This window comes from Hydra viridissima, unplaced genomic scaffold (assembly GCF_058129835.1).
Source record: "Hydra viridissima isolate aposymbiotic clone 2 unplaced genomic scaffold, HvirCarnegie_v1 scaffold_2, whole genome shotgun sequence".
Lineage (NCBI taxonomy): Eukaryota > Metazoa > Cnidaria > Hydrozoa > Anthoathecata > Hydridae > Hydra > Hydra viridissima.
In genome coordinates, this window is record NW_028324301.1 from 17,551,209 (window position 1) to 17,576,012 (window position 24,804).

The 24,804-nt window shown below is 27.9% G+C and overlaps 2 protein-coding genes across 10 annotated transcripts; one reads left to right on the top strand and one right to left on the bottom strand.

Moving 5' to 3' along the window:
* The first annotated feature begins 5,289 nt into the window (after positions 1-5,289).
* Positions 5,290-7,405, top strand: LOC149892268 (uncharacterized). Its single transcript, XM_090077283.1, has 2 exons — positions 5,290-5,728; positions 7,014-7,405. Exons 1-2 carry the CDS (start codon positions 5,290-5,292, stop codon positions 7,292-7,294), a joined length of 720 nt encoding a protein of 239 aa, XP_089933409.1. The 3' UTR covers positions 7,295-7,405.
* Positions 7,406-13,048: 5,643 nt separating this feature from the next.
* Positions 13,049-23,891, bottom strand: LOC145187158 (uncharacterized). Of its 9 annotated transcripts, XR_016449464.1 has the most exons (16): positions 23,753-23,872; positions 23,372-23,477; positions 21,308-21,369; positions 18,969-19,849; positions 18,659-18,741; positions 18,376-18,537; positions 18,210-18,293; positions 17,972-18,061; positions 17,814-17,872; positions 17,489-17,649; positions 16,021-16,135; positions 14,972-15,093; positions 14,470-14,570; positions 13,888-13,938; positions 13,714-13,797; positions 13,340-13,601 (listed from the first exon to the last, which is right to left on the bottom strand). XR_016449464.1 is itself a non-coding variant. In XM_090077266.1 (15 exons), the coding sequence occupies exons 2-15, from the start codon at positions 23,450-23,452 to the stop codon at positions 13,550-13,552; spliced, it is 2,121 nt and encodes a 706-aa protein (XP_089933392.1). In that variant the 5' UTR covers positions 23,453-23,477; positions 23,753-23,891; the 3' UTR covers positions 13,049-13,549. The 9 variants fall into 9 exon arrangements, 7 of the variants coding, with proteins under 7 accessions (XP_089933392.1, XP_089933394.1, XP_089933393.1 ...); XM_090077266.1 differs by lacking the exon at positions 13,888-13,938 and having other exon boundaries at positions 13,049-13,601; positions 13,714-13,793; positions 21,308-21,357; positions 23,753-23,891; XM_090077268.1 differs by lacking the exon at positions 13,888-13,938 and having other exon boundaries at positions 13,049-13,601; positions 21,308-21,357; positions 23,753-23,891.
* Positions 23,892-24,804: the final 913 nt, after the last annotated feature.

The following is a 24,804-nucleotide window of genomic DNA, read 5'->3' on the forward strand; positions in this document are numbered from 1 at the left end:
TTGTTTTCCAGTTGACAGTCAATGTTTGCCACGTGTAAATCTTATGTTTTTGGTTTTTGATATTTGTTCTCGCGATTTGTTTCGAATGTTTCTCGTGTGTGTTATGTTTCCATATTGTAAAAAAGAATATGGGTTACCCAAATGCATTACGGAGAAAAATATTTTTAATTAGTAATCGAGGTAACCTTGACAGTGTTTTCAGTCATTTGTTTCTTGATTTTTCAAAAGCTATGTTAGAATTAGTTTATTTTTATTGAAAGATTACTTCTTTGCTATCCACACGGTTTTATTTCATAAAAATTAGTGAATTCAACTGAAGTTGCATTATGCTTGTCTGTCGATTTATACTTTGCTGTGACAGTTTAATTATACCAGTTGTTCTAATGTATGCGAATGTTGAAGAAGCAAATTAGACGTAATACTTGTGTTTTAATTTGCATTCACGTAGGGTTTTTCGTTATCAATATTTTTATTATGATCTACTATGTATTTAAAGGTGTCTTTTTTTTTTTTTCGCAATTTTATCAGAATTTAGTCAATTTATATTGATTTGAATCAATATTCTAACTATTTTCGATTGCATTGGTTTGAATCAATTTAAACTAAATTCTAACTATTCTTTATGAACAGCTCTTTCGCATAAAAAGATTGTTTTGTAAAGGACTATATGTTTTGTCTCTATATTTAAAATTTCGTCAATAATTATTTAATTTCATTTGGATCTTTCTCTGAAGAGTACATGTGCTAAAGATCTCTATTGTGTATGTTTTTCTTACTTTATCCGATCTTCCTTTGATACCACTTGATATCTCTTACACAGTTTATATGAGTTGATCAAACAACTATTTTTCTACCATTTTTTTGAGTGTTAGCCTCTCTAAAATGCGTTTGTAAATAATGGAAAATTGTCTTGTATGTATACATAACTATGTGTGGGTGTGGATAGTAATCTTCAAAAGTTATTTATACGGTCAGCATGTATTCACAAGGGTCTCTACAAGTAAGGGACCGATATTAAAACTTTTGATAGAGCATCGAATCTACTAATCGACTTCAAAACTCGTGTTGTTGCAGGTCTCTGCAAAATTCCCTTTCAGGTCATCTTTATTATTTGGAGGGTTCTTTAGATATTTATATTTAAATCGGGATATTGAGGTGACCGGTCAAGTCTGTCTTATTTAATTTCATTTAATGATCCCTGTGAGATATTCTGGATCATTAATCTATGGTTTTCAATCTGAATCATGGAGAGTTCTTTACAAGATATCAATATATACTTCTTTCCTTTTAATTCCATTGGTAAGCTCGAAGTTACCTACCCCAAATCATAACTCCATTACCATCATGTTTTACTTCGTAGGGATTAAATTTTTTAATTTTTGTGCTTTCCCCTGCTCTCTCCAGTATTGCTAACTGCCGTCAGATCCCTAAATACTGAATATTGGACACTTATCTTTTCGGATATGTTTCCAAAAGTCAGATGAACTACACTGCGAAACAAATCTCTATAGTAGCTTCTTGAGTAATTATTTTTAATAGTTGTATGACAGTTATTGACTGGGACAAATTTCTTTCGCACTAGAGCCTTTACAAACGGGTCTCATTAGAGTATGGGATTTTCTAGAATATTCATTGTGTTTTAACACATCAACATTACATTTTCATCAGCAGTATAAATTTCCACTCAATATAAGCGAATACAGGTGATTCACTTAACATAAATTGTCAAATCAGAAACCCCATAATCGACACTATCTTATAAGAGTTCCAGCTCGATCATTCCGGCGGGGAGGCCAAAGACAATATATGCCAACCAATTGGTAATATTACTAAACTCTCTTATCAATTTTGGTTTCATCGTTTTTGTTCCAATGACTTTCAACTTAAGGATTATCCAAGGTTTGCTCATCCAACTAAAGGTGACTCTGAAGCACAAGCTGGTCGAGGAGTATATTTAGAGATTAAAGTTGTTAAACTTGCCAAAATATCAATTGTTAATGCTTAAAGAGTCCATAATGCTTAAAGAGTCCATAAATAATATTGAAAGGGTCCGTAAATAACATATTTATGTAATGTTGTGTCGAGAAATAACACTCTTATGAACTAAATATAAACATATTTAAGTCATCATGCTATCAAATTTTTTATTAAATGAAATTTGTATTTTTACAAATCTCATTCAAAATCTTTTGTGCAATTCAAGAGTGCCAGCTCCAAATTTTCTAATAAAAATTGATGAGATATATACGAAACTTACTCCCATCGTATGTAACAAACTTAAGCAGTATATTTTAGTGAAGAGTCTCTTTCTCCATTTGATTTTATGTTTTTATATTTTTTATATAGTGTTTTATGGCAGGTTTTATTATCTCATAACAAAATTTTACATTGTTATTATTTAGTAACAGCGAGATACAGTGTTATCTATACAATAAAATTAAATGTTTGTCTGTTTGTTTGTTCTTTATGCAAATCCACACTTTTGGAGCAATCTGCACTTAAGTTTGCACTTAAAGGTATTTTTACAAGGAATGTATTAGACCAATAATTCTTATTCAAATCAACCCTGCTTTCAGATTACTGTACGTTCAAACCAATGGTCATTTATGCACTACTACTTTTAACTACAATACTATAATTGATTTTTGGCAGCAAATCAGCAAAACAAGTTTCTTCAATTTTTAAGGCAATAACCAAAAAGAACTTCATGGTCGCAATGCAAACTTTCCTCATGCAAATGCAGAATTACTGCAACAGCTTTAACAGATGCTCCACACTCACAACTCATATGTGAGTTTGTTTAAGTCAGCCAGTAATACCTACTGACAATTACAAGATCATAAACAGAGCTGACAAAGTGCATGTTGGCCAGAGTCCTGACGGCTTCAATGCACCAATAATAAATGAGGTTGCCATTGTCATTGCCGGTGACCAAACAAACTCGGGAAACATTGTTTTTTTAGGAAACGAGATGGCTCTTTTCAAGGAATCAATGAGTTCCACAGGTCTTTCGATCCTTTGCAAAATCTTTTGATGTTCTGGGATGGTAAAGATGCCTACCACTTCAATATCCCACAAAACCGACCGAATAGTGGTTAGGTTAGGGGAAATGCCACTTTACCCGGAATGGATTTTTATGCATTAATTATATAATAACACCTGCCATAAAACATTCTATATCTTCAAAATTAAGTTGTACGTTTTTGTCTAATGTGTATCTAACCCAAATATTGCAAAAAGACAATTCGGACATTTTCACTGGTATTTTCACAGGTACTTTTTTTACTTTTATAAAATAATTTAATATAAATTTTACCACATCGCGCGGTTAGAACTATTTTGTTCTCCCATTTTAAATGTTGGGAAAAAGTTTTTGATTTTTTTCTAAAAGTAAAAATTACTTAAAATTTTAGCTTTCCTTTTTAAAGAAATAATAACTTATGCTTTAAATAATTTATACTTTAAGTATTTAGAAAAAATTTGAAAGATAAAATACCTTTTAAAAGTACTAAAGTTAACAACTCATTTTCTCCCAACTTTTAAAATGGGAGATTGGACAAAATAACTCTAACCTTGCGCTATAGTTCTCTTTAGATTATTTGTAGTGAGGGTTTAGTTTGGTTAAGGTGCTCTTCATTATCAATTATTTTTCAGTTCTGTTTATAAACTTTTTAGCTTTTGATTCAAAAGAGTTTATTTTTTTGGGAATTGAATCAGCGACAAACTATTTTGCTTCGATGAAATCATAAAAAAAAGATTTATATAAACTAAGTTATTTCAGTGGTTGAAACAACTTAGCTTTTATATAAAAATCTTGTTTTGTAAATTTCCGTCTATGGAAATTATTTCCAACCTAAGTTTTAATTATGAAGTTTTAAGTTCTAAGTTATAGTTTTATAATAATATTGTCAATTATTTAACAACTATAGTTGCTATCAATGTCGTTATTATTTTAACAATTGCTGGATTACGATTACACAGCTTATAAATGGATATGAAGAATTATTAGGTAGGGGAAACCGGCGCTAGCTGGCAACAGGGTAAGTTGACACGGCATGTTTATTTTCGGAATTTTTCTTTAAAAATTTCCAAAATTTACACGGAACCTTCCTACTTAACTAATTCATCTTCCAATCTATTTTATATTTAAACACAAATATTTGTTGTCTTGATGTATGTTGTACCATAAACTGCCGTCAACCTTTTAGAAAAGCGACAGAAAAATAAGACAAAAAGATCACTTCCTATAGTATAGCTTGATATAGGTATGGGACTTTTAATTCTTGCAAAATTTTTTTTTAACAAACGCATACCTAACGATTCCTACTATAGCTGGAACTTTTATGTGCAATTTTAAGATTAAACATAATATATTAGCATTGAAAAAGAAAAAAAATAAACGAAAAATAGTGGAAAGTATCTTGCTAGTTCAGTATGCTAAAAAACATTTACTCCGACATAACGCTATAAAAAAATTCTCTTAAAATTTTTTTCCAGCTTTAACGCATTTTTACTTGGTTAACCTCAAATCCTTCAGACGTCAATGCACTTTTTATTACTAAAATGATAAAATATACACTTGAAATTTTTAATGGGGAAAATAATTTCTCCTTGCTTTTCTTTGATACTCTAAATTAAATCATTAAGAAGCATAATTTGGATCCTGAACTACTTTTATTCTCGAAATGCTTTTCTAACATTAAAAGAACTTGAAAACAAAAACCTTTGAGAACTTAGTACTACCGCAATGAGTTGCATCAATTGTGTCTATATATATCGTTTTGTACAATTCGGAGAAGTGGAAACGATATGTAACTAATCAGATATATTTTTTAGATGAGGTTGTAAGAGAATTAGTCCCAAATCTCTGCTCATCCAGATCTCTCATAGCTTTTTACATTTCGTCTGTAGAACACGCATGTTGATCTACAGACAATAAAAGTTCTGTTAAAATATATATATATAAATACATACATACATATATATACATACATATATGTATATATATATATATATATATATATATATATATATATATATATATATATATATATATATATATATATATATATATATATTGTTAATTGCCAATTTAACTATGAGGTGAAAATACCAACCTATTATTAAAATAACGCAAATGGAATTAGCGATTAATAAAAAAAAACGTGCAACTGAATTTAAGAATCGTGGTCGGGCATGAAGCGCACAAAGATATGTTAATTAATCTAAAACATTTTCCAAGATATTTCTACATTTTTGACACTTTTAAAATTGTAGTTTCTAATATAAATGAATACTTCTAATATCGAAATTATCCAAAATCGTATTTTAAATCACCAGCGAATGCAAGAACAGCAATTTTTTCTGGCGAAAAAAGGAATGACGTTATTTCAACAACAACAACAACACGATTTTGGATGCGATCAAAAGATTTTTTTTTGTCAACAAGAGAATTTAAACGTAATATCGTTAAATTCGTACACTTATTCGCCAAAATCGCTTATGTCACAACCTTTAATTGAATTGCAAAGTTATCCGAATTTTACTGAACTTCCTTTAAGAATGATTCCTTCGTCTCAACAATACAACTTTAACAAACCATTGCTTTATAAAAATTCGTTAGTCAGAAATATCCCAACATTTGGTTTAAGTAATGAATCAGCAGCAGCAATGAATCCCTATGGAACTAATTTTCTCAGCTGCTCAGAAAGCGTTTTACTTAATGCAGGTGCGAAACTTTTTTTACTTAGAAATTTTTTTTGCGGTACCTGTTCCTGTTTCTGTACCTGTTTGTTTATTGTACCTGTTTGTTTATTGCATGCGTGTGTGAGTATGTGTGTTAGCATTGATACATTTGTTTCAGACGCGCAGATATATATACACATATACACACATGTATGTCACCCTGTTAGGGTCCACCTGTTGGGGCCCACTTGTTGGAATGATGAAAAATAAAGCTCAAATTTTTTTTTACAAAAGCTTAACTGATTATTATGTATTTTTTGTAAATAATTAAATTTTTAAATAAAATTTTTTTAACACGCAAAAAATACAACAACAAAAATAGTTAAAGTTACAAAATTTCACTTTAAAACTTTCAAGTTTATTGAATCTAACATTTCAAATTTTCACGTTTATTGAATCTAACATTTCAAATTTTCACGTTTATTGAGTCTAACATTAAAATTGCAACTAAAATTTTGATTTATGGAAGGTTGAACTTATAAAAAAATGCATTTTTTAGTTTCCACTTTTATAATTTACAGTTGCAATTTGAGTATTTAACTTATAATTTCAGTATAAGTTAAAATACTCAAATTATAACCATGCGCTAAAAATGTAAATCATGGCCAAGATAGCGTAAGCATTTTTAGATTTCGGCTGTTTCAAATAGAAATCCTGAAAACTTAGAAAAATATTTCGTATTTTTTAGAATGTACTACAAATGTTTAACTTTTTTTTACGTAAATGCTTATAATAATAATAGAGAATTTGAAGCCAATAAAAAAACTTCTTCAGGAGTCTAGAACCCATACATGGCTACCATCTTGTAGCCATGTATGGGTTCTAGACTGGGTTTAAGACGAATTATTGCCTAAGTCCTAACTTAACATAAAAAGTGACCCGAACTCTAACAACTTAAAAACTTAGCTCTGACACCCGTATTTACATAACTTTAAAGTTAACGTAAATAGTAACATACGACACTAAACTAAACGGTTACCTTGGTGGATCTAGGAATATTTTCAGTTATATATAAAATATTCTTAAATTGCTTCCTTTCCCGAAAAACTTATCGGCTGTCGTAAAATACATTAACCCTGTCGGGATTTAAAATATGACGCTTTGTGAGCAAGTAACCTTTGAACCACGCTTTTTTCCTAAAACGCATAAAATCACAATTTTAGGAATCTCATATATAAAAAAGTAATAAAAAAATGTAAACGATTTACAAAACTTACAAGAATTCTTTTGAAATTCATATTTGAAAAATTTCATATTTGTATTCCTAGAGGAATATTGGAACCGGGAAGCATGTAACGCAAAAAGAAAACGAATCTCCTATAATCGCATACAAATTCATGCACTTGAAAGCGAATTCATGAGCACGCCTTATATCTCTCGCGAACGAAGGCTACAGCTATCATCTCACCTGAACTTAACTGAGCGGCAGATAAAAACTTGGTTTCAAAATCGACGAATGAAATCAAAGAAATTGCTAAAAACCTTCCAGCATCCTTTGAGTAAAGAAGACAAATCCCAAGATAAACCCAAACGTAACACCGTTTTATAAAGAGGAGCATTAGTAATAGAACATGTAACTATTCAATCAGGTAAAATCTAGAATACTGGCTGCAGCTGTTTCAAGCAAAGCATCTTAAGGATCTCTTTTGTAAATATTTATATTTTCCTTCTACTTTTATTTTACTAGTCTGTAAAACAAAATATAGAGTATACTTAATATGCGCGTAAAGAACATACAATATAGTGAGTACAAACAGTAATTTATCAACCCGTCAACCGTTTGGTTATCCTGTCAACCCGTCAACTGTTTAGTCATAATATCAGTATTAAGAACACTAAAAAAAACCGACCAAATTTAAATACTCACGGTCAAAATGTATCTTACAGTCTTACAAAACTCAATTTTTTCTTGGCTTAAAAAAACATATATATTTTTGGTCGCTTGTTTCTTAAAGATCTAATGTTTTTCCAAAAGTTTTTATTCTAAGTAACATTCACGACAAAAGATTTAAAACATGTCAAAAATTCAGTTCGATGACAAAAAAAACAATCAACGTTTAAACTCATACTTTTTTTCATTAAACAACTCGTTAAACAACAATACGTCGAGTCACAACGTTAATTTGAATGACTCAAGGCGATGAAGCATAAATGTCTGTCTTAAACTTTGTGGTTTACAATTTGGTTGGTTTAAGTAAATCCTGGTACTCATAGTCACTTATTGATAAATGGATAGTTATTGTCGTTTGATATAAGGGTTGTTATGTGGAACTTTAGTTTAGGTGCATCATCTTAACCTAGAACTACTATATTTATGTTTGTATTTAAACTGGAATCAAGGACTTTGCCTGAAATAAAAGCGAGGCACTTTGAAATTATAAAGTGTAATGCTATTTAGAAGACAAGCTGTCCATTACAACAATATTAAAAAAAGACAACAACCCAAAGACACTGCAACAGTGATAATTTGAAAAACCTCTAATTGTGTGATTTGCCTAGACTTTAACCCTACAGAAAACTTGTAGATGGTTCCTTGAAAGATAGAAAGCCAAAAGGTAGAGATGAACTTTGGAAATTGATTGGAAATGCTTGGTACAAGATTCCAATTGAACTCGAAATATATTCGATTAACTAAATGCATTCAATTCCAGTTCGATTATTGAATAAGCTTAAACTCGAAACTTCGAGTATAAGTTCGAGTTTATTCAATAATCACACCCAATATTTGATATTGATTTTTTTCAAAATCAAAACAATTTGCCGAACTATCTTTTTTGTAAATAATTTTCAATAACTTTATCGATCATACTTATCATGTTTATTATTATTATTATTATTATTATTATTATTATTATTATTATTATTATTATTATTATTATTATTATTATTATTATTATTATTATTATTATTATTATTATTATTATTATCATTTTTATTATTATTATTATTATTATTATTATTATTATTATTATTATTATTATTATTATCATTTTTATTATTATTATTATTATTATTATTATTATTATTATTATTATTATTATTGTTATTATCATTTTTATTATTATTATTATTATTATTATTATTATTATTATTATTATTATTATTATTATTATTATTATTATTATTATTATCATTTTTATTATTATTATTATTATTATTATTATTATTATTATTATTATTATTATTATTATTGTTATTATCATTTTTATTATTATTATTATTATTATTATTATTATTATTATTATTATTATTATTATTATTATTTTTATTATTATTATTATTATTATTATTATTATTATTATTATTATTATTATTATTATTATTATTATTATTATTATTGTTATTATTATTATTATTATTATTATTATTATTATTATCATTTTTATTATTATTATTTTTATTATTATTATTATTATTATTGTTATTATTATTATTATTATTATTATTATTATTATTATTATTATTATTATTATTATTATTATTATTATTATTATTATTATTATTATTATTACTATTATTATTATTATTTTTATTATTATTATTATTATCATTTTTGTTTGTCCACACTTTAAAATACAAAAAGAATTTAAAGAATATGTTCTTGTGTAATAATCATTAATAAAATTTTGGTAAAGTAACGTAATATCGCCAAAGGTCAGCTCATCATATAACTTTGGTCATCTAAGAATAAATTGAAAAAGAGCATTCTTATATTGGATTTTATAATTATTTTTTATTTTTTATATTTTTTGTGACGTCGTGTATATAAATCTATAAAAAAATGGTAATGATTATTTAAAATTTACTGAAGTTATTCGCTGGCAAAGTTAACAATTTTTTAAACTGCGTTAATATTAAAGTTGAAAATAAAGCGAAGTATTGAGTGAAATGATCAAATTCAACATTATCATGATTAAGAGTCACCAAAATAAATACGTTGCTCAAAAGTTTAGCACGCAGAGAAATTAAATGTTGCTGACAGAAAGCAATTTTTAAAAACAACAGACCTTTAAAACGAACTAAATTTTGTAAAGCAATTTTTAAAATGAGTAATAATTGATTAAGAAGAATTGTTTTTAGTGATGAATCAAATTACACCGTCCTAAATTGTATGAACAATTGTCCATAGGCACCATAATGAAAAGTAATTGTCCATAGGCACCACAATGAAATGTATACAAGTCGCTTTATTGTACTAAGGCTACAAGGTGGAGGTGGTTCATTTGATATTTGGGGCTGTATTACATTTGATAACCCAGGTCTACACATGTTATACAACGGTCGAATGGTCCAACATAGATAAATTGACACCCTTGAAAACTATTTAATACCAATCAAGGACAATTTTTTGGTAATGAACCTAAGTGGGTGTTTCAACAAGACAACACTCTATGCCATAATGCAGAATCTGTAACAATGGTTTGAGCAAAACAATATCAAGATACTTCAGAGGCTAACTAGATCACCTGATCTAAATCCAAATGAGAAATGTTTGGAACGTGCTGGACCGAAAACTTACCAAAGAAACAGTAATTTCAGCTGAAGATATAAGAGATAATTTAAGAGTCGTTTAACGGTTTAACAGTTGAATATCGTCGTAAACATTTCGATTCTGTAAGAAGAAGATGTACATTATGCATTAAAAAATAGAGGTGGTCACATTCCTTACTAAGGCTCGACCTAAAAACCACTTCAAAACCAAGCGTGCTAAACTTATGAGCAGCTTTTTAATTCTTATCTTATTTATGATTAATTTATTCCAAAAAGTTTACTTTCTCTTTTTTTTCTTTTAATGTAATCTAAATATTCTAAAGAATGATTTTTTTTTTAGAAATAACTAAAAAATTTTATCTTTTCTTCTATTTTTTAAGTTCTAAAGAAAAAAAGTAAATTTAATTCCGCTGCATACTAAACTTTTGAGCAGCGTTGTATATTGACTTTTTTTAGAAATTTGTGAAATTTTAAAATCGGATGGCTCGTGCTTTGATGAATTATTTGCTAACGAAAACCTATAAAATTTTGTGTAATATTGAAATTTCAAACAAAGTATTGTGTGAAATAATGAAATCTTTCTATTTTATGAATATTTTATTTATCAAAACTACATTTTTGCGTAATATTTATAATAAAAACAAATAAATACAAAATAAAAATTCGATTGTAATTATTATAGTTACGCAAAAAGTGTCGACTTTAACTCCTGTATGCGAATTTCCGTTGGTTAACCTCGCTCGATTTTATTCGAGTGTGCGCGTTAAGGTGTTTAAGAGTCACGTGAAGTTTTGAAAATAAAAAATAACGTGCAGTGAAATTTTAAAATAATTTAAAATCTACTTGGGTAGATGATATGTTCGAGAAATGCAAATAAACATAGAAGCAAATCTGTTTTTTTTTTTAAAAAAAAAAGCGAACGGTTTAACGGTTTAAAAAGCATAACGCTTTTTTTAGTGATTTTGTTTCTTCGTATTTATTTAATGCTAAAAACAAAAAATTATTATAAAGGCGTGGCACCGTTTAGTAAAGAATTTTCTACTCCATCTAAAGAAAAATAAATAATTTTTTTTTTCTAAATTCATTTGTATCTTAGCAAACTTTAAACTTTTCACCTTGTAAAAAAAAAAAGGAGTAGAATTTAGTTTTAGTTTTGAGAGTTTGAGGTCAAATTCTTTTTCAAAAAAATTTGACCTCAAACTCTAAAAACTAAATTCTACTAAACTAAAAAAGAGGAAATTTTGTAGAAAATTTAATTTTTTAAAGTTGAACCCGCTTGTTCCGGACAAGAGTTATGAACGAAAAACCGAAGAAATGTTTATCGGGGGAAAAGTAAACATGCTAATTGCTCACACTTTTGTATTAAGATGAGCGCGGCAAAATCAATTGATAATTAAAACGTAAGTAACTTTTGCTGCCCAAAAAGTTTTAAAACAAAAAAATGACTAGTACTTACCTTCGTTAAACTCAACAACTTACACTGAAGAGATTCGTAACTTGCGGCAGAACAAATCAAAAAAGGCAAAATATCACTCAGTAAAGTTTCAGAGGCATACAACATACGCGTCGCAGAGTTTAGGAAGAAGCATTGTCAACTCAAAACAACATGGGGTACCAGCGTGAAGCTTCTAGTTGCAAGAGTTAGGTTTGCCAATTGTGTTTACCCAAAAAATACAAAACTGTTGAAATGTTTTTTTTACATGGAAAAATACCGCGGACCATGAAACAACTCAAGTTTAACTAAAGAATAGTTTTTTTTTTGTATATTTAATTTCTAATGAGATTAGTTTTCATCTTATTTTAACTTAATTTAGTTTGATTTTTTTAAAACATCTTAATTGTTATCAAAATTTAACTTTGGTTTGTTTTTTTGTTTTTTGTTTTTCTCAAAATTATAAAGGGAAAAGTAAACTTTTTTTTTCATAAAAATCGTTTTTTTTTTGTTTTTTTTAAAATTTTCAAAATTTAAAATTTATTTTTTTAAATTTATACATATATTTATGTAGTGCAAAAAATTCTCTATAAAATAAAACAAAAAAATCTAAAAACATTTTTTCTTTTAAAAAAAAAAGAACTGAATTTGAAGCTAAACTGTTTACTCATCCTTCAGTTTACTCACCACTCAGTTTACTCTTTTTTGAGTAAAAAGTAAAACTTGTTTGTGATTTCTTTCATTTTTTAATTTGTCACAATAAAGGATGAATTTAAGGGTCTGCGTATCGTTTCATTTCCATATCGTTATCATTACCGATATGATATCAGATAAAAAAAGTGTCATCGGAATGATTACGACGTAATATCGTTATAAAAATTTTAACCGGTATTGTAGTTAGTTTAAATCTCGGTATATATACCAGAACTCTCGTCATTCCGATGATTTTTTTTTTCCCGATATCATATCGGAATGATAACGATATGGAATTGAAACGATACGCAGATCGTTAGATGAATGAGTTGAAGTATTTTATGCTGCTATTGATCTCAGCGCGCTCTTTTCCTTTTCAACGAGTCAAAAACTTAGAACAAACAGCGTGCTTATCGAATTTCGTCTCTTGTTTTTTTTTTTTTTGCAAGATTGCTATATCTACAAGTGAATTATAAGCAACCCTAAAATATCATTAATAACAATAATTATAATTCACCTTATGTGCCATTATTCTTTGGACTGTTATTTTTTAAAAAATAAAGTTTAATGAAACACTGAAAAGTAAAATTTTAAATTAAAATAAATAAAAATAAAATAAAAAAGAATTTAAAATTGGGTAGTCAGAAAGTTTGCTGTTGAAAATTAGACTAATTTAAAACTAAATAATTGTATCATACATATATTATATAGAATATCTTTAGATACATTTATATAAACAACCGAAATAAAAATAAATTTTTGAACTTTCGATGAATAGTTTATGGGAAACAAAACACAGCAGAATAAAAAAATTTCATTAAAAACAATATTACAAATAGAAAATAATAATTTAAAAATAGACAAAATTTGTAAATGTTTATCTAGAAAACTGTATAAAAAATAAAATTAAAAAATAAATCTGTTTTTAGCACATAAAATCTGTTTAGACACTAGTGTGTATTTTTGATTGAAAACTTCTTTTCTATTTTTAACTAAAATGTCAATCGAACTTTAGCAGCAATCTTATCAAAGTTGAATCGTTTATTATGTAATATCAGGTCTAAAAATCAACTCCATACCATTTCCAAATAAGGTAAATCACAAACGAACAAAACTTTTATTGAAATGCTAAGGTATTGATAACAACAATCATCATTTGGATCATGCAGAAAGAGGCATTAATTGCAATCATTTCATGATTTGCGTTTGACAAGTGTGGCTTGAGGTGTTTATAGGTTGGCTGTTAATATAAATAGAAAATATAAAACAAGAAACCTCTTAACAACTCTCAATATTTTTATTCATAAAAGAACAAAAATGCACTAAAGTAAAAAAAATAAAGCTTTATTTACACTTTATAAATGACAAAGCTCCAGAGCATGTTGCAGGTTGATGAGATCGGAATGGTTGTTAATGTGCCAGAACGGAAATCCTAACTTAAAAAAAAAATTTGAAGTTTTAGATTTAAAAACGAATTATATTTTCAAAAATAATTACAAAACCTACCCTTCGAATGACCCCCTCACCTTCTTTCCACCAAGCTTTCAATTAAAATCATAATTTAAGATAGGAAAAACCTGTTTTAGAGAAAGAAAAAAAACAAAGAAAAAACAAAAAAAAACAAAAAAAACAAGCACATAACAAGTTAAAACATCATTGATGTTATAAACAAGTAGTCAATCAAACTCTGTGCTTTGTTTTTTATTAATTTAAAATTCTTTCAACATAAAATTATGATGAAAAGTAGTTTACTTGCATTCATTTTTTCTGTCAAGTTGGTCTTCATTTACATTCAACAATTTGTTAACTTATATTTTTGTGTAAAGAAACAAGAAATCAACAAAGTAAAATTTTTTTTTTACATTTCATAAAATAATGTAGGCAATATCAAACAGCCATCTAAATGTTAATGGCCTAAGATTAGAAAAATAAGAGTAAAATTGTAATACAAAAAGATCAAAATAAAAACCACTACCTATCATTAAAAAGAATTAAAATAACATACATAATCTGACCATCAATCAACTATTTTCTTTAACATAGATAGATCTACATCCAATAAGATAATTGTTGCTTCTTTAAGATAAATCTGAAAAAAATAGTAATACCTGTTTACAGACAGCTTCTTCATCTCTTCCACTACCTATCACAACATAAGTGCATTTGGGACCAAATCTGGTTTGAATACGCTGAAAGCAAGCTTCTTTGCCTAGAAAAACAAACAAAAAAAAAACAAATTGTTATTTAATTTTTATGTCAATTTAAAATTACAAAATTTAACCTTTCTTTTTACAAATTTAAAATAGAAAATATCATATAAATATTAAATTATTTATAAGTTAATAAAAGTACCTACACTAAAAACCAAGAGGTTGAGTAACAAGCAAAAAATGCAGGTAAAATTAATTCAAACTGCAACAAGTACATATAGTAGTTTAAAGTTTTATAATTTTGAAAACAACAATGAAAACATGGATCTTTATATCGAATAAGAAATATATGAGTTAAATGGAATGTATTACAGCATGTCAATTGTTTTAAGCATTTTTATTTCTTAAAATATCAGCTGTATAATAAGCTAAAATGATTACAGAGCAGAAACTTGCTTACCAACTTTACTAGCTGAGTAGATATTTTCGATTGGAAAGAAGTTCTCCAGTTTAAACAGCAGGCATTTAGAAAAGGTCTGAATGAGGTGTGTTTTGGTGACCAGGACATTTAAACAGTTTGTCCTAAAAAAAAACAAAAAAACCTATTCACAAAAACTTTTAACTCAATTCTTTTGTTATAAAATCAGATTTTATTTTACAAAAAATTTAAACTGCTTAAATTGTGCATTTTAGAGTAACTCTTGCAATGATATCACTTGCAATGAATGGTAATCACTTTAAGGTGAGACATTCTTTTTGGGGCAATTTTGCTTGTCTATAAAAACAAATTTATTACCACAACTAGTTTTGCTAGTAGTATAACTACAATCCCAATATTAACAACAACCATAACAACAATCATGAAAGATTCACACTATTATTTACAAACAGAAAGAAATTGGCCACAAAACTGTTAACTTTGACACCACATTTGCAAATTTAAAAGTTACATTTGAGAGTTTTCAAGTTGCATAAACTGTTGTCATTATAAGATGGTAAATTCAAGTAGCTCTCGTAAAATTGAAGTGGTAGCTGATATTAAACAGAAAAAAATTACTTTTCCTCAAAAGAAAATAAGAGAAGCTAATTAAATAATGAAGACAGCAGTTATTGTTTCTAACAAAGATTAAATCTTAGCTTCCAGAAAGAGAAAGATTTCTACAAATGATAAAAATGTTCTGACTTTAAAGAAATCAACTGTCGAACATTCTAATACATGCTTATCAGAATCCCCAAAGATAAATAAAGAGACTCAATATTCTCTAAAGTCAAATATCCTCTATTGAACACAACTAATAAGTAAAATAATGTGGATCCACCATCTGTGAAACAGAAGTTGTGTTTGATTACTAGCATTAACAACCAAATTGAAAATCCTCATAGTAATATCCAGCTTGTGTGTCATACTTCATTCCTAATCAATTAACATGTGGTGAAAAAGAGTTTTCTATGATTGGAAAATTTATTAGAGGCACAATACAGTTGAAACAAAATACAAAAAACAAATACCTGCGATAAATGAGATAAAGAGATTTATGTGCTAAGTTAAGCCAAGAGTCAGTCATTTGATCTAATTCCATTCGCAATGGAATCCATTGATCTCGTTTATTCAAACTAATCATTTCTAAAAAAGAGAGAAAAAAACTATACTATATATGTAAAATAACAGATACATGGCTGAGACCTGATATAGATTAGATATAATTTTGTCAAAAATTGCTGACTTCAAAAGAGTTATTTATATGTATATGTATGTTAACTAAACAAATCTTGTTTATTAATGTTTATTGATTTGAATATTTAGAGCTGTTAATTAGTTGGGTAAATATTTTTAAAATTCATATGTAAATATAAGTAATTTGAAAGAAAAGTAGGGTATTTACAAACATTTATAGTTCATAAATTTTTAAATCAAATTTGTTACTAATAAAGTTGTTAAATTCAATTACATAAAATGTTTTCAAAAAAATGTAATTAGGTAAGTTTTGTTAATTTAATACACCATAAATTATTATATATATAAATCATATATATATGTATATATATAAATCATATATATATATATATATATATATATATATATATATATATATATATATATATATATATATATATATATATATATTACATTTAAAAGAAAAAGTTTACAAAATAAAATTGATAAAAAATGTTTGAAATTAAATAATCCAACAAAAGAACAAATATAGCCCCACAGACTTTTTCCTTGTATTTTACAAAATTATTGGAGATTTAAGTTGGAACCCTGATCAAAATGGTTTTCAGTTCTTGCTTGGTATTATAGTTGCACTCACCATGGTCAAGTCTTGGTCCATCCAAGCTCAAATAGATTTGATAGATACAAACCAGTGATCGAGCAAACCACAGCATTATTCAATTTTGATTACTTTCTTTTGTGAGAGTTGCATGGCTTCTGCCCTGCCCTATCATTTCTATGTAGGATTATTGGTTGACTCAACCTGTGTAGATGTTGCGCAAATCTAAAAAACTTCCATTAAAAGGGAAGCAACCCCATATACCACGGCTACCTTAGTTCTAAAAAATGGTTGCTAAAGTTTTCAAAATCTATTTACAAGAAACTTGGCATTCCTGTTTAGTAGTTTGAAGTTTCATCACTAAAAACTTGTTTCTACTTTTCTATGGACTAAGAAACTCCATGTAAACACCACCTTAATCTATTGAGCCTTTATGTAAACCAGTTTTATGACAGCTATTTAAACAGCTTTGCTAACTAAAATGCTTTGAAAGAAATATATTTTTTAAGGCTATTGTTAAATCTTTTGGTTCACAACACTCATCTGGGATTGGTTCTAACTTGACAAAAAAGTATTTAGTAGTTATTTTGGGTTATCTTGACATTTTTTTTTATTTAAGAATATTTTTGAGGCAAAGCAGTAAAAAGTAAAAATAAAATTTTAGGCACACCTATACGCAAGACATTTGAAAAAAAAACATGAACCTTCTATGTCATTATGATGATTGCTGTACATTTCTCTGACACGCCTGTAACGATATGCTAGTTTTCTCATCCAATCAAGACCTCTTCTACCACTTGTTGGAAACTGCAGCATGTTATTTGATGTGCTACTACTGAAACCATCTGTTTCAAAACTATAATCACTAAAAGAAAGAAAATATGTTATCTGCATTTCTGAGTAAAGAAGATTTCCCATAATAAAACTTTTCTGATGCTACTTATACTAAGAAGTCATAACTGTTAAATATTTAAAAATAGTATTCAAACAATTACAAGTCTAAAATTACATAGCAAAGAACTTAAAAACCTTATATCTTGTAAATTGTCATCAACTGAAACATCATCAATATGAGTTTGATTGTATTCCTAAAAAAATAGAAAAAGACATAAAAATAAATGTTGATGCACTGTAAGATAGTTAAAATAAGAAATATTTATCAAAAAATAAGAAACATCAAAAAATACCTCCAAATCATTAAAAAAGAAAAAAGTAACAGCTAGATCATGTATAAACTCTTCTATCCGAAGTCCTAAGGAAGCAGTAGATGAGAGATCCTAAGAAAATATTTAAATAAATACAAAAACCATAATTGAAAAAAATATTTAGATAAGATATAGCTGTGTATTTTAGTAAAATAAAATAGCAATATGTTCATGCACTTATATCTATAACAGGAATATAACTTAACAAAATGCAACTTGCCTTTCCAAACTTTGTAGAATAATCACCAGTCACTAGAGAATGCAAAGCAATGATAACATCATCTAAGTCCCAAATGAATACCCTCTAAAACAATTATCTCCTACTAATACTAAATGTTAAGACAAAAATTTGAAAAACTCATAAAGAAAGTAAAAAATTCAAAAACCTCTATATTATGATCAAGTTCACTATTTACACTTTTCTTTGATTTTGAAGTTTTCTTCGTAGTAGATAGTGGTTTACTTTTTCTTTTTGTTGGTTTTTCATTGTTATATAAACTAGTAGATGGTTGGTTTAAATCACAATAAAGACTGTTATAAGTACTATTCTAAAAAAAAAAAAAAAAAAAAAAAAACCTTTCAAAAAGAGTTGTCAAATATCATTTTGTTGATAATGATAGCAATTTTATTATCATGCAGCCAATATGGTCATGAATTCAACTACTTTACCTCAAATTGAATGCGGGAATCAAAATCATGTTGAGAATGTGGATTATCAACACCAATAGGTATTGTTGGAGAAAATGACGACTCTAGCAATAAAAAGCATTTCTCAAAAAATTAATGAATATTTCTTTTTGTAACAGTAAAATAAAGAAAACTAAATTTTAATACCATGTTTCATAGTGTTAACTCATAAAATGTTACATAACAAAAGTAACATTTATTTTAAAAAATATCAAAGAATAATAATAATAATAGTGTGTAAAGAATATTTTTTTTAAAAAAAAAAGTTCTTTACATACCATACTTTACAAACCTGTGACTGATTCTGTTGCTTCAGTTGATTGTATAGTGTTGCTTCCACCAGACATCATAGAATTGTTACTATAAGCCGAGTCTGGAATTACCTGATTAAGAGAATTGCCAAGCACATGTGTATTTGATGAAAACATATTATTATTTAGATATGGTGGATAGATGTGAGTAGAACCCTGAGTATATGGATAAGAGGCAAGTTTATTAGCTCCCATACCACTGAACAGATTGTTAGGGTACAAAAAATTGTTATTCAAGGAGTCAGAAGCACCAAGCTTGGGGTGAAAATAGTTTTGTGAATTCATAGATGAAGTATAACTATTTGAACCTAATGTTGTAAACCCACTTGAAACCAATGAAGAAAAGTAGGATGGTGAAAACTGCTGAAATGCAGAGGAAGACAATGATGGCTTTGAGCTGATCAAATTTGGTATAGAGCTATAGTTTGATTGCAGTAACGGTGGGGTACCAAACTGATAATTAGATGTTGAAACAGAAGCCTTGTTAGGTAATAAATTATTTGGGAAGTCAGACAATGGAAATCTATCAAAATACTTTGTTATCAAACCACTGTTACTAATATTATTTTCAAAGCATTTATTACTACTGATGTCCATATATGGTCGCAAAGATGAAAAATTCTGAAGCACACTGCTTGCACTATTGTACTGCTTAGTCAAATTGTTTAAAACCTCAAAAGGTTCAAATGAAAATCCTTCATGTGAAACATTGGCTAAAAGTGAAGGCAGTAACAAAGAATGACTTGTTACAGCACTATTAGCAGCAGAAGTTATTTCAGATTTTGATGCTTCTCTATATCCAAAACAGTTGTCTATACTGCTGTCCAAATCTCTGGGTGACTTATTACTTTTTTCACCAATTCTACATTTGAATAAATAACCATTTTATAAAACTATATATATACACACACACACACGCACACACACACGCACACACACACACACACACACACACACACACACACACACACACACACACACACATATATATATATATATATACACACTACATTTACACTATCAACATAGGTTTGAATATTATTATAAATTAATGGTTATACAATACTTTTTATTACAATAAGCTATAAAGCAACTTTCATAATAAGATTAAACTTAATTAACAGAATTAGCAACAAGGTATTATATCCTTTTTATTGTTAAACTATATTTTTGATTTGTCAAAATATCCACCTTGATTTTTAATGACAGCTCTGCAGATTCTGGGCATCCTGTTATTTAATTTTTGTAATGTCACAGGTTGTATTTTACTCCAGAAAGTTAGCAAGATATTCCAGAGATCATTTGATGATGACAGTCGCCTGTCTTACTTTTCTATCCAATTCCTCCCACAGTAGTTCCATTTGATTCAAATACAAAGACTGTGGTGGCCACTCCATAATTTTCAAAATTTTTTGTTGCTGCAAATCTTATAAAAAGTTTTTACAAATTTTTTGCTAGTATGTTTGGGATCACTTTCTTGCATGAAAATGTACTGCTGAGCAAATAATTGCTCTCCAGAAGGAACTACTATAGTTTCTAATATGCCCTTATAAACTTCTTTTGCTATAGTTACTTCTATTTTGTGTAGGATTCAAACATTTTTACCTCCAAAACATCCTTAAACATTCACCAAAACTCCACCATGTTTAACTGTAAGTACCAGACATTTTTTCTCAAAGAAACTTTCTTCGGGAAATCTTCTTATGAATACTCTGTGTTTGGAACCAAATATTTTAAATTTTTACTAATTGGTCAAAAGAACTTGATTCCACTATTTTGTTGTCCAATTTTAATGCAGTTTTACCCAATTTAATTGCTTAGTTTAGTTAACTGCCACTCTGGCAAGAAGTCTGAATTTTTAAATGATTCTTTACCTAAGATGTGCTAGCCAGTACTTCATTAAATTGGCTTTACTGGACTTTATCTTTTCAGCTGCGAGTTTTCTATCTGTCAATGATATGTTTTTAGCTACTTGGTCTTGAACTCTCACTGTCTTCCTTGGCCTTCCTGATAATTTCTTACATTTATGTGATCCACTTAGCTGGAACCATTGAAACATTCTCTATACACAACATTGAGAAACCTTTAACTTTTTTGTACTTGGACTTAAAAATAGCTTTCTTTCTCTCTCTGTCACAGATATTATATTCTTTTACCCATTTCATTTGAAATCTAAATTTTTGTTGTATGAAAAGAAATTCTAAAAATTTCTATATACTGTCTAAAACTTTTTGTCGGTGGTGCATACATATTAATATATATATATTGACACACACACACATATAGGCAAAGAATTATACAAACATTGTTATATACTTACTTCATATTGTCTTTTGAAACATCATTAACTTCAAACTTGGCTTGTTTGGCCTGAATAAAATCCTAATTTTTAATCATATATATATATATATATATATATATATATATATATATATATATATACATATATATATATATATATATATATATATATATATATATATATATATATATATATATATGATTAAAAATTAGGATTTTATATGTATATATATATATATATATATATATATATACATATATATATGATTTATATATATAATAATTTATGGTGTATTAAATTAACAAAAGATAAGTGTGTTCATGCAAGTGCACACACACACACACACACACACACACACACACACACACACACACACACACACACACACACACACACACACACACACACACACACACACACACACACATATATATATATACAAAAGTATAAAGCCTAAAAAATTTGATGTCAGATGGATTTTAAGTTCCCCACTAGTCCAATTTTTGTGTAAAAATCTATCATTCTTCAGAGGGCTAGAGAGGACCTTAAAAGTTAACTTTGAAAGGTAATTTTTTTTTTAGATGTTACAATATAGTCCAGTTATCATTTTTAGGCAGTGGGCAGAATGAAATATGGATGTGTTTAATCAGCATAATTGGCAGAAAGAGCTTAAAATGTTTATACTCAGGAAAAACTATTCAGGAAAAAGCTGCTTAACATAAGAGAGAGGTTAAAAGAACTGCTGAGGAAGCACTTTTCGCCATGATAGCTCACTTTTATGGAAAAATTATTGAAGATATCACTGATGGGAAGAAAAAAAAAAGATAGGTTTGCTGAATCAGCTAATATTGATGGAGACATTAATCTTAAGGTATTTTAGCTATGAAACATGGAGCTGGAGCTGCTCAGTATGATGTTTTAGCCAAGGTATTAGAAAACTATGGAATGTATAATTATATGAAGGGATTATATTTTGACACAACTGCCTTAAATACTGGAAGGCATCTGGAACTAAAATCAGGTTTAGCCAAAGTCAGGATTCTGTTTTACTGCAGCTTGCCTGTAAAAGGCATATTTATGAGCTTCATATCAAACATTTTTGGGAGAAAAATAACACAGGCAAAACAGCAGCACCAGAAATTTTTGTTTAATTGGTTTCAGACAAACAGGATAACACTAAAGATAATAATGATCCTTTCAATTTAAAGAAAATATCCAGTTCTGCAAAATTGCACTGAACACTCACATATTTCCCAGAGAAGATTACAGAAAATTATTGGAATTTACTCTTACTTACCTTTTTTTCTGAAATGTTTTTCCAAATTTGAATTCCAGGCTGTGTTTCTAATGCTTGGTTCATAGCAAAGGCTATTTACTATCTCAAGATTCATACATTGAGCACAAAGCTGTCCTATGACTTGACTTTGCCTCAAAAAAAAAAAAGATTTTAAGGAAATCAGTGTCTGTTTTTTACTCTGTCTGGTTTCTGAGAACTGCATTGTCCTTACCTGTATCATTCCAGGATATAAAAGCCTATTGGCAAATTGTGCAATACAAAAAATACATTGAGAACCATAATTCTAGTTCTAACAGAGTTTGAAATACAATTGAGAGCAGCCTGATTTTAATGGAGAGGTACTGCTGGTACCTAGATGGGATCTTGGTTCCACTAGCCCTCTTAAACCCTAATTTTGCTTATGTTAAATATATTAGTTATTTATAGAATTAGACTCAATAGAAGAACAAATCAGTCTCAGTTATATATAGTAATACATCACTTTTAGGTAAAAATTAGCATTTTAATTACTTTCTGCTAATTATGCTGACTAAACACATCCACATTTCATTCTGTCCATTATCTAAAACTGATAATTGGAATACCTAGAAAAAAATTACCCTTTAAAGGTCCCCTCCAACCCTCTGAAGAATGATAGGTTTTTACACACAAATTGGACTGGTGGGGACCTTAAAAATCATCTGACATCAAACTTATTAATAGACTATTTGTCTCCAATATTTTGTGAATTTTATAGGAGAAAAAACATTTTTTTTACAATCAAAAGTCTTGTTGTGTTATTTTACCTTTCGTGCAATAAAGTGTTCTTGGTCATCATCATCATCATTATCATCTGATTTTATTAACCCTTTATCAAATTCAACCATTGTAAGAGATTTGGTTAAACTATTTCTACAAATAATAAAGGAATTATATAAAGTACAAGTAATATACAGATTAGATAATTAGATCTTTTACAATCAGCAGTATTAAAAATACAAAAAAATATTTTTAGTCAAAATCTAATTGAGTCTAATTTATTCTATTCCTTTATCTGGTTACGATACATTAAAAACATGATTTTGCCAACTTCTGTTTGCAATAACATAAAACAAGCTTCTGTTTATTTACACAAAACAAGTTATATAGTAGCTTTATCATTTTTGCTATTATTAATAATTACTTACTATACGTGGTTGCTAACTTTTATAATATACATGCTTAAATGCACAGCTGTAAATTTATGTAAACAGAAAGCAGCGCATTTAAAATATTATCCCAGTCCCGGATCCAGCTCTGATTTGTTTACATAAGTCTCGCTTTACCAGGATTTGGGATGTAAATTCAAACTGTTCAGGCTAAAGTATTTTAGATGGGTTAATGATGTATTCTGACGTCGTTAACGTAATCGCAAGTAAAAAAGTATTTTTTTTTGTAACTAAAAATTTAAGTGTTCCCCATAAACTCACGTTTGATTATAAAGAAAGTTTTAAACTTAAATTTGCAATGATCTTCTTCCAGATTCAATATGATCTTCTTCCAGATTCCAAGTTTATATATTTATATAACATGTAAATCACGACATGTAAATAATGTAAACTAAAATTAAAAAAAAAAAACAAACGAAAAAAACAAAAAAATGACGGATAAGTTTTATAAGAACCTTTTTGGAATTTAAATTATTTCAAAAAATTAGCTAATTGTACATCACAACCTCAAACTTCTATACACTTTCATTTTTATTCTAATGTCACTGGTACTTCTCTTATTTTTCATTTTCTATTATCACTTTTTCCGTTTACTTTGATTTATACGTCAATTTATTGTTCCCTTTAATTGTTGTATTTTACAATACAAAAAGCATTTGTCCCATCTTTAGATACAAGAGCGTCATATAACTTTAGATTGGTCTTGCAGCATGTGTGGCTGATTCTTAGATAAGGAATTTTTTTTTCAGATTTAAATTGAGGTTTTCATTTTTTAATACCTAAGAAAGACCAAACATTGAAAATACAGCTATCGATTTGTTTAGAACTATAACTTACAAAATTCTTAAATCTACATTTACATTTATTGTCTGAAGTTGTTTTTATTAAGTTCATATAAAGTTCTTGTAAAGATAGCTTAATCTCTTTAAGACCTATTTTGTTTGTATTGATGAAGCTTCCGTAATGGCACGAGGATTATTTGAAAATGATATTCTACTTACATCCGGACGTTGCCTAAGCATAAAGACTCA